At 53.6% G+C, this 9768-nt stretch overlaps 4 protein-coding genes across 4 annotated transcripts, besides 15 other annotated features; 1 reads left to right on the forward strand and 3 right to left on the reverse strand.

Annotated features, from left to right (window-relative positions):
* Positions 1-232: 232 nt before the first annotated feature.
* Positions 233-273: a microsatellite.
* A 37-nt stretch (positions 274-310) lies between these two features.
* Positions 311-356: a microsatellite.
* A 116-nt stretch (positions 357-472) lies between these two features.
* On the forward strand, positions 473-796 carry Tco025E_02092 (uncharacterized protein; the record flags this gene model as incomplete). The annotated part of the gene is made up of 1 exon (XM_029369027.1): positions 473-796. One exon carries the CDS (start codon positions 473-475, stop codon positions 794-796), a length of 324 nt encoding a protein of 107 aa, XP_029230802.1.
* Positions 797-894: 98 nt separating this feature from the next.
* On the reverse strand, positions 895-2877 carry Tco025E_02093 (uncharacterized protein; the record flags this gene model as incomplete). Its single annotated transcript, XM_029369028.1, has 1 exon — positions 895-2877. The coding sequence occupies one exon, from the start codon at positions 2875-2877 to the stop codon at positions 895-897; it is 1983 nt and encodes a 660-aa protein (XP_029230803.1).
* A 109-nt stretch (positions 2878-2986) lies between these two features.
* Positions 2987-3012: a microsatellite.
* A 231-nt stretch (positions 3013-3243) lies between these two features.
* Positions 3244-3289: a sequence feature (GA-rich).
* A 97-nt stretch (positions 3290-3386) lies between these two features.
* Positions 3387-3414: a microsatellite.
* A 36-nt stretch (positions 3415-3450) lies between these two features.
* Positions 3451-3471: a microsatellite.
* Positions 3472-3772: 301 nt separating this feature from the next.
* Positions 3773-3812: a microsatellite.
* Positions 3813-5247: 1435 nt separating this feature from the next.
* Positions 5248-7212, reverse strand: Tco025E_02094 (uncharacterized protein; the record flags this gene model as incomplete). The annotated part of the gene is made up of 1 exon (XM_029369029.1): positions 5248-7212. The coding sequence occupies one exon, from the start codon at positions 7210-7212 to the stop codon at positions 5248-5250; it is 1965 nt and encodes a 654-aa protein (XP_029230804.1).
* Positions 7213-7695: 483 nt separating this feature from the next.
* Positions 7696-7747: a microsatellite.
* An 85-nt stretch (positions 7748-7832) lies between these two features.
* Positions 7833-7868: a microsatellite.
* Positions 7869-7890: 22 nt separating this feature from the next.
* Positions 7891-7947: a microsatellite.
* A 93-nt stretch (positions 7948-8040) lies between these two features.
* Positions 8041-8068: a microsatellite.
* Positions 8069-8271: 203 nt separating this feature from the next.
* Positions 8272-8295: a microsatellite.
* A 493-nt stretch (positions 8296-8788) lies between these two features.
* Tco025E_02095 (uncharacterized protein) lies at positions 8789-9370 on the reverse strand (the record flags this gene model as incomplete). The annotated part of the gene is made up of 1 exon (XM_029369030.1): positions 8789-9370. The coding sequence occupies one exon, from the start codon at positions 9368-9370 to the stop codon at positions 8789-8791; it is 582 nt and encodes a 193-aa protein (XP_029230805.1).
* Positions 9371-9625: 255 nt separating this feature from the next.
* Positions 9626-9663: a microsatellite.
* A 56-nt stretch (positions 9664-9719) lies between these two features.
* Positions 9720-9739: a microsatellite.
* A 3-nt stretch (positions 9740-9742) lies between these two features.
* Positions 9743-9766: a microsatellite.
* The last annotated feature ends 2 nt before the right edge of the window (positions 9767-9768 follow it).

Below are 9768 nucleotides of genomic sequence, written 5' to 3' on the forward strand. Positions count from 1 at the left end.
AAAAAAAGAGAAACAAAAACAATAAAAAGGGGCCCGCATTTCTTGGCGTCAAATACACAGAATAAAGTGAAAGGGAAAACGAAAAAAAAAAGTTATTTTGTTTCCCTTCGTGAATTGTGCTGAGTCAAAAAAAGAAAAAGGAAATAGAAACGTACTTCCCCGTCCTCTTCTTCCTTGCACTTGCGCCTACCAGGCTGAGGTAACAAGACATCGCGCCACACTGAGCTCCAGCCACAGAAACACACACACACACACACACCACGCACGCACGCAATGAGACGCTTACACAGGCGCAAGACCACCACCAAATAACAAAAAAAAAGACGAATAATAAGAAGCAAACCAACCAACAAACAGAATGACGAAGACGATAGTGGCTGAATGTTTATGGGGCTTATTGTGCCGCACGCTTCTATCGTTCTTTTTTAAATATTTATATTTCCTTCGTGTTCAGCTCCCTTCCTCCGCTCCTATGCGGGTGGGTGGGAGGCTGTCTGGTGACCGCTGTGCCTGCATGCAGGCGGGGGTGAAACGGGTAAAAGAAACCAAAGAGCGGCAGGAAGCGCTTCCTGCCGCTCTTTTCCGCTTCTGCTCCATCGCCATTTTCCCCATTTCACCACCTCCGCCTTTACGGCCTCGCCAGCCCCACAGCCTCCAGCTTCTTCGCTCGCAGTGGACCCCGTGCGACGCCCAGCAACGCGGAGCCGCACGGAGAGTCATACTCGCCAGGCAAAGCCACAGCGTGAAATGGGGACGCACAGTTACCGACGCAAGAGGCAAGGACGAACAGCAATAAAGGGAAGTTGCGCACAGCAGCCATACAAAGTGAATAAAGAAAAACAAGAATATATATATATATATTGTGTGTGTGTTCCCTCACCTTTTTTTCCTACTTCAGGGATTCAAGTAGCCCGTTGAGGTCACGGGTGCGGAACCTAGCAGCCCAATTCTCCCATCCGGCAGCAAAACGTAATTTCCTACAGACTGCATGCATGTTTGTTGCAACCCCGTCGTTACGTTCACTAAATTGCTAAACGTTGCCCCATTTATGGGGCCGGGGGTTGTCAGTTGGGGCTGAAACAACGTGGAGGTGGCTCCGCCACACTTGGCGAAAGCATTGCCGGTGCCGCCGCCGAGACGGTTGCCGTTGCCGTTGCCGTTGCCGTTGCCGTTGTTGCGGTCTGTGCCGCCCTTCGCCGTGGTGACGCTTGTGTTCACTGGTATCGGATTCTGCTGCGCTATCGCGGAAACTGACTTGGTGAGCACAACGTACGGCATTCCAAGTGACTGCATTGCGAGCGGCGTTGGCTTGGGCAATTCCTGGTAGAAGGGAAGAAAGCCTGAGCTCACTGGCGCAGAGATGGTGGAAATAGGCAGGGACTCCGGAGTGGGACTAAGAGGCTGCTGCAGCACTACCACAGATGAACTGTGCGTGGCCGCAAGGGAAGTGCCACTAGGCGGCAGCACTGAAACAGGCAATGCCATATGGCAGATCGTCGAGGGTCCCGGCGACACGAATCGCGGCGAGGCAATGTAATTTACGGTTTCATCGTACTCCGGCAAAAGCCCGGTGGTGGGCGCTTGCGGTCCCATGTTCGCGTGCCAGATGTGTCTTAGCGGCACACCGCCGCGACTTTTAACCGCGGCACCAAAGTTGTTTAATTTCGGCTCAAAAGCCTGCTGCGCCTTGCGATACCCGTTGCTGGTGCCATGCGACTTCTCCCGTTTCACATTGACAGTGGCAAGAAATGGTCCACAAATGGGTGAATTGAAGATGCGGTATATTTTACCGTCAGGGCCGCACTCCTGCTCTGCGCTCCAGACGCTCAGGTCGTCCGTCGGGGTTTCACGCGCCCGAACCACCTCGCGGAGCAAATTCTCAAGATGGTTTTTCACCCGCGACGTGAATTCCTCGCCCCCCAGGAAGATGTTTACCTCCGGGCTGATCTTCAGCCAGTTGCTCATCACCCGCTCCTTCTGCTGCGTCAACGCGTCGTCCAGGACGAACTGCTCCCACATCCCACGCACCATGGACGGGATGACGGTGGAGCACGCCCTCCAGATAAACCGCAACAGCAGCGACCCATCCATCTGCATCACCAGACCGCTTTCACCAGTTTCCGGTACCTCGTAGGCACAAAAGCGCGGGGCATCGCGGTGCTCCTGCACATTTTCCACACTCCACGCAAAGGCAGCCGTGTCATGGAGTAATTTTAGCACAGGATATCTATTCCACAGCGTACCGCTAATCAGCGAGAGACGAGAGATGCGGCGCGAAAACAGTTCCGTCGCCTCCTGCCCCCTATAAACCGATGCAGCTGCCCTGAAAAATTCCTCCTTGAGCACCATCGCGGCAAGCGTCACCACCCGCTCCAAAGTACGGTCCCCAGCCGCTTTTAAAATAGCTTTTCGCAGATAGAGGCAGGGCTCCTCGTCCCCTCTATCCTCGTACTTGTGGCAGCCAAAGTGCCCAATAACATTTATGCGCCGACCGTAGAATGGAAAACACTCTGTTCCTTCTCGACCATTGACGTAAACAAAACAAACAGCACATGGTACAGGACGCAGTGGGGCTTTTTCATCCTCCAGCATCTCCTTTGCAGTGTCATACAGAGTTGCATCAATAACATCAAGTAACTTGTCAAGCTTTTCCTCGGTGTACGACGCCGGTGGTAATTGCCTCATGTTGTACTCCGTGCCACGCATGAAGCTGTACCGCACGCTTGGATCGTTGCGCATACGAACAAACTGCCCCCGCAACTCCTTCTCCTCACTGCGGAAGTAAGCATGTAGGAGCGGAATGAGCCCCACCTCGTGTGCGCCATAGCGAAGGGAGAAGAAGGTAGGAGACGCATCACGTGAGGGAACCCCGCCCATGCTGTGGCTGACAATAATGAATGCCTCGTCGCCTTACTACCTGCCTTTTATTAGGTCCGCCTATTATTTTTTTGCTTTAGTTTCCGCAAGGAGTGACTGCAGAAACTTGTCCTCCTCGCCTCCTCCTCCTCCTCCCAGCTTTCCCTCCCTTGTTCCACTGTGTTATTTGCTTTGGTGTGTTGCTGGCCCCCGGCTGTCGCCTTCGCTCGGAGGGTGCCACACGTATTTGCGTGCCTGTGTTGCCTGCGGCGGTGTGCCTCTGCTGGTTTCTTCCACCCTCCCTCCCTGAGTCTATCGGTGCACGCAGACCGCCGGTTGAAGAGGTGCTCCACTGCGCGCGGGCCGCAGCACAACACCCAAATGTGCAGAAGGAAAGAATGAAATAGATAGATAGAGAGAGAGAGAGAGGGAGGTGCCGGCAGGGAGCGGGAGGGGCGGTGGATGGAGTGGGGTCAACGGCGCCGGTTTTCCCTTTTGTGAAGGGGACAAGTCACGCAGCGAGGAGTAGTAAAACAAAGCCAAAAAAACAAAACAAAAGGGGAAGTATGGCACACACACTCACACACAGCGGGCATATATATATATATATATATACACGCGCGCGTACGTGTGTGTGTGTGTGTAGTAAGAGAACATAAACGCCCAAAATAAAATTTAACACCATCAACAAAACGACAATAATAATGCAGCAAGAACTGCTCACAGCCGCACAGTGACGGGGCACAGCAAAGTCAATGAACAGCAACAAGTACAACTCATAATAAAATAAATAACGAGATACATGCGTGTAATGTGTCGCAACAGTGGGCGTAACAAAGGCGAAAAGGGCAGATGTGTGTCATCACCAGCAGTGCTCGTAGCAGCGAGACAAACCTCTCACTTCACCTCACCTACGCACAGACACACACACACACACACACACACACACACACACATAAATACCTACATAGGCACACACACGCGTGTACGACCCGAAATATAGTGCGGTGTAGATAAACAAAAAAAGGAAGAAAGAATTCAGAACACAAGAATAAAAATATGGATCATTACCGTCGAGCCAGCACCACAGGTATGCCACAGACACAGAAGCCCCAAAATAAATAAAAAAGAATGCGGGGGCAGAGGGCAAGAGTTGAAGCTGAAAAACATCTCATGACTTCATCAGTTACTTTTTTCCTTTTCGCTTTTTTTTTCTTCGTGGCCATGCCCCCGCGATCTGTAGTTCTTCTCAGTAGAGGCAAAATCCTCCCTTCCACAGCCCCTCCCCCCCTTTTTTTTGGTTTCGTCATTTACGTGTGTCAATCAAACATCCCTTCTGCGCCCGCATTCACCTTATTCCTCTTCCTTAACGGTGATGCACTTGTTATTGCTGTTGATATCTGCTTTTGTTCTTTGTTCGCCTTTCCCCCCCCTCCTCATTTTTTTCTTTGCTTGTTTTTTTTTTCACTCTCTTCGTTTACTGGGAAGGTAGTAATGGCCCTCTCTTTCTTTTTACCGTTATCATGTGTGCATCGCATCCTCTCACTTTCCCACATCCCTCCCTTTACTTTTTTTTTTCCTCCTCATCTCTGCCTTCTCTGTTAAGCATTGCAGTTATATGTATCTCGGCACACACAAACTCCCTCGCCCTCCATCCATCCATCCACGCACAAAGGAACACGCACAGGACTTTCCTTTCATACAAAAAAATTTTTTTTTTCTGTCGTTGTTTCCGATTATTTCCCTTGCCTTAATATATAGATATATGCGCATGTATTTTCTTTACTCCTGACTGAGCTTCCTTTCTTTTTGTGGGCGCCGCGTCTTGTAAAAGATTTTTGTTTTCGTTTTTTTTTCTTCTTATTCCTTCTTCCCGCACACCTTCCCGCCTGACTTTATTTGGCCACGCTTCAACGAGGTGTGCAGATTGCCTCTGTGCAGTTCAAAGGCCCCCTTCCTCTTCCCTCTTCCTTTTTTCGTTTTTTCCGGCAACACTTCCCCCCCCCCTTCTCTGCAGGGACGCAGAGCCAGGCGTCCGGCACACGCCATCGCCCCAGCAACGCCTTTTGGGACGTGCGTACAGGCCGGGTCCGCCTGGCTCCTCCTCCACCTCGTTCTCCTTCAAAGTTGATGCATGTGAGGGAGTGCAGGCCAAAGATAGAAAACGCACGCCGAAAAGCACACAAGCACGCAGATACATACGCACATTGGTGTACAGCTTCCTCCAGGCCAACCCCCGCGGGCTCCAATTATTTGCGCCTCAGCCGCACACACGCTCACCGCTCCTTTTAGCTTCGTAACTCTCTGAGCCCCCAAGCGACGCTGCGACGCCTGTGTGAATTCCAGCTTCCACCATTGCGAGCACCGCCGCTGTGGTTGACCTTCTTTTTTTTATTCCGGTGGTGCCGGCGCCGGTTGTGGCTGTGCTGACTGTTGAAACATGTATGAGCTATAAGGAACCCCATACGAGGGCGGCTGCGCAAAGTACATCGGCGTGGTGGGAGCAGGCGGGAAGGCGACCGGTGCGGTCGCAGCATGTGGTATGGCAGATGACGGGTAAACTTGACCGCCGGGAAACATGTACACAATCTGCTGCGGCGGCATACCGGGCGCCGCCACACCGTAAGATGAAGGAGCGGAGGAGACGACTTGCATACCGACGGGCGGCGAGAAAGTGGTGGTGCCTGGAATAGTCGCTTGTGGCGAAGGGTAGCACAGCTGCGGTCGACCTCCATGAATCATAAATTGCGGTGGCGGCTGCTGCTGCTGGCCTGGCATGAGTGGGATTGGCGTTGCTGCGGCGTTGAATGGCATGACGTTCGGTGTCCACCCAGGAGGCATTCCCATCACCATCGGGGGCAGTTGCGACCAAAAGCCAGCCGCGGTCGAAGACGCGGGAGGGAACACCATTTGTTGAGCCGCAGTGAGTTGGGCCTGCTGCTGCAGAAGCAACTGCGACCCCGCCAAAAGCCACTGCTTGAGTGTAGCTGCAAGCAGTGGACCTCCGTAGAGACGCTCATCCTCTTCCTCCTCCTCCAAAAGAACCCCGCTGTCGTGTCGCTCCTGTATTAACCGTTGACGCTCCTGCAAAAATTCTTTTGCGCTACAGCGGACGTGTTGACCTTTGACACGGTCCACCTGCATTTTACTCTCCACATACCGCATCCAGGTGCCTAGAAACTTGTTACTGAAGGTCACTTCCAAACCGTACTCGCCAAGGTGCGTCTCATACAGCGAGAAATGCGTGGGGGCAGCCTCTTGCATGTGAAGCTCCTTTATCATGTCTAACAATGCATAGTGCGAATAAAACATACGCAGTTCGCGGTAGTTATTCCGCTGTAGTACAAGCCGTAGTTGTAAGCGTTCCATATAATAGTCAAAGGAGGCTTCGACATCTCTATCGTTAGCAGGGTAATAAAGGGCGCATGAATTCACAAATTGCTTTCGAAACGCTAAAGAAGCTAGAAGCACGACATGCTCTGTGAGATACCCATGCGCCTCGACGTCGTCAAATATGACATCTAACACCACGGGGATGCACGGCTTCCTGCTATCCCCTATACCCGGAGTTGACGAGGATGTGCCATTCCCTCCACCAAGCACCTGCGTCTTGGTAAAGGTGGCAGGGTTAATAAGGTGCACCTGACGACCCAGGCAACACGATATCAGTCCCACGAGTTGCAGACGGCGACCTTTGATCGTTAAGACATTTCCACTATTTGCTGCAAGATTCTGATGTTGCCTGTTCGAAAGCGAATGTGGCTTTGCCGCTACTGTGGAGGAGTCATTGCTGGCGTTGTCGGGGTCCAGGATGCAGACAGCAAACGGCACTGGACGCATCAGCGGGAAAGAGGAGGGTTGCAGGGTGGAGTGCTGCGCCGTATGCTGTTGTTGGGGGGCGTTTGGCTCCTTTGCCGAGGCCTCCGCCTCCGCCGGCGCCGCGAGGGGGTCCGGGGTGTCCGATTTATTTTTCTTCATTTGCTGCTGGTGCTCGAGCAGTGCCTCCCTGCTCATGATCGCGTCCTTTGCCTTGATGAGGAAGTAGGGGTCCGTGGAGGCGATGAGGCAATCCACGATGGGGCCGCTACTCGTCGGCTCCATCCGCTTCGATGGGGCGCTCGCCGCCGCACTCCCTGGCGTCGCCGTCCCCGACGACGTCGCCGCCGCTGCGGGCTGCTCCGCCCCATTGCGTGAGAGAATGTCGTTGAGTTTGCGCTTCGCCTTTTTGTGCGTGTCGTTGAAGAAGCGCGGCAGCAGCGGCACAAGGCAGACCTCAACTTGAGTGCCCGTCGAAGGCCGAGGGACGAGCGTCGTGTAGAACAGCTCCGGGGTGTCGTGCGACGGGAACGCGCCCATTGCTCTTCCTGCAACCGGTCACCCCACCCAGCGACGGCGGAAAAACGCACTGAAACCCCCCGCAGTTAAAAGTACAACGGCCTCGCTGCCGCTCAGCTACGCCGGAACGGTGGGCGCCTTGCCGTCGCCCCTGTCGCGCCTACGTGCGGGCTGAGAAGTTGTCCCCGCCCTCCCACCGCTGCACCGCGGTTTGGCTGCTCTTGACGCTTATGGACGTCGCCCCCCTACCACCAGCGGCGCTCTTCGCTTAGTTGGCGTCCTCCTTTGTTCTTGCTTTTGCTTTCCCTCTTGTAGCGAAAAAAAAACAAGGAACACACACTCCTTCCTTCCTTCTCTTTCCCACTCTCTCTCTCACACACACAAAAGCCTCCAACCCCCCGGCTTCGCCGCTTTGCTTGCTTCTGCACGTGTGTGTATAATGTGCTCCGTCTTTTTTTTTCTCTCAGAGAACTTTGCTGCTCTGAAGGACGCCGTGTGCCCCCGTTTTTATGTTTTTCGTTTTTTTTTGTTTTTGTTTTGTTTTTTGTTTTGTTTTAAAGGCGTTCACTTCCCCCCACCCCTTCCCCCTTTTTTTGTTTTGTTTTGTTTAAAAGGTTCAAATTTTATTTTATTATCGTCGGGTGATGCGTGTGTGTGTGATTGTGTGATTGTGTGTGCGGCCTACAGCCACCAGCACGTTTCCTTTTTTTTTTCTTTGTTGTTTTTCTTCTTCTTCTTCTTCGTTTCTTTTCTTCTCTGCAGCTCCCCCTTTTCTTTACGAGGGAAAGGGAAGAAAAGAAAAACAATGTTTCGCCTCCTTTCCTCCTCAGCCCTAATCCACGCAATGCGTCTCTCTCTCTCTCGCTCTTTCTCCCTCGCGCGCTGTTTGCTTGTTTGTGCGTCCTGCGCTTCAGTGTGGTCCTTTGCGCGGCAACGAAGACAACGGGGCAGAAGCGGCAAGTGACGAGCGACACGCAGTGAAGAAAACAACGTCAACCCATTTTTTTTTTCCCCCCCCTCCCTTTTACTCCCACGCACGAGAAGTAGAGAAGCGGGGAGGGAAGAGGAAGTGGCAACAGTCACGCACGCACACACACACACCCAGGGCGTGCGTGTATGGGCATGCACGGCCCTCGTTTTCTTCGGCTCTCCCCCTCGCTGCCTGTGCGTGTGCGTGTACGCCTGCATGCAGGCGGAGGAGGAGGAGCAGCGGCGGTGACCGCCCCCCAAGAAAAATCTAACAATTATATATATAAATGTGTGTGTAAACAAACAGATAAATAAACAGCTCTGACGCCCGTTTTTACACGTCTCTGCTCTTTTTATTTTTCCCCCTCCCCGCTCCCTCCTGCAGAGACGGACACGCGCGGTCAACCTCGCGTCCCTTGCCGCCCCCCGCGGGCAACCAGCCGCGCCAGGGGGGAGGCGCGGACGCAGTCAATCCGCAGCGACGGAGGGGGGAGTGCGGCATCGATCAGCGCCCACGCCCCTTTCGTGCGTCGGTGAGGGTAGCAGCAGGGCACACACGCGCACACAAAACAAAACAAAACAACACAACAGCGCCAAGGAAGGCAACAATTCGTAAGATGCCTGCGTCTCAGCTCCAGAAGGATGCGTCCTTGCGTATCTTCGTCAACACACGCTCTCGCCAGCGGCTCAGAAAGGAGGCGGGAAGGTACACGGTTTCCTCCGACTGCGCGTCACTTGGGTCCGCGGACAACACCCGGCCGTAGGACATGACAAAGTTGTATACATCCTCCACAATGCGCTCTGCAATGGCCAGCTTTGTCGCCGCCTGCTCCTGTTGCAGCGGCTGCTCCAGTGTTGCGCCCAGGTTTGCCACGTCCTCCTCCTTCTCCTGGCTAACTCCAAGCACCAACTGCACCGGAACATCCACGTTCAGCAAGGCAGATGGCACACGCAGGATGGTGCTCGGTCGCATGTTTGACAAGTGACCCACGTACAAAAAGGCGCCATCGTCCTCTCGGGCGAGGTAGATGCCAAGACTCGTGCCGGGCGGGAGCGGCGCGGGGGAGGTGAGAAAGACGACAATGGACTCCGGTGCGTTGCCCACGGGCGTAATCCAACGCACGCCGTCCAGGCACTGAAACTCCGTCACAACTGGAAAGCCAGGGACAACCACCGCAAACGGTGGGAAAATGCAAGGTGCAGCAGCCATAGCCCGTTGGTTAGTTTTGTACTACCCCCCGTTCCTTCTCGCGGTCCCGGTTTGGCCGCTGCTGCCTCCTCCGGTGTGCCTCGGCGTAAAAGGGAGCGCCAATGCGCGTGGTGCCAGTGAAGTAGACGCAAGTAATGATATCTGCGGGGAGAGCGTCTCGGGGGGGGGGAAAACTCTACGAGTTCGGCACCGCAGAATCCACTCCTCAGAGTCCCCACCACTCCCCACCTCTTCTTCTGTTATATATATATATTATTGTTGGTGGTTTGTTTTTGTTTTGTTTTGTTTTTTTTCCGCCGGAAACCCGTTGGGAAAAAAGAGACGGGACAAGAGACAGCGGCAAGGTCAAAGAGAGAGAGAGAGAGAGAGGTGTATGTATATATATATATATATATAGT

This window comes from Trypanosoma conorhini (genome assembly GCF_003719485.1).
Source record: "Trypanosoma conorhini strain 025E chromosome Unknown Tco_14.4_contig_00078, whole genome shotgun sequence".
In the NCBI taxonomy this organism is placed as follows: domain Eukaryota; phylum Euglenozoa; class Kinetoplastea; order Trypanosomatida; family Trypanosomatidae; genus Trypanosoma; species Trypanosoma conorhini.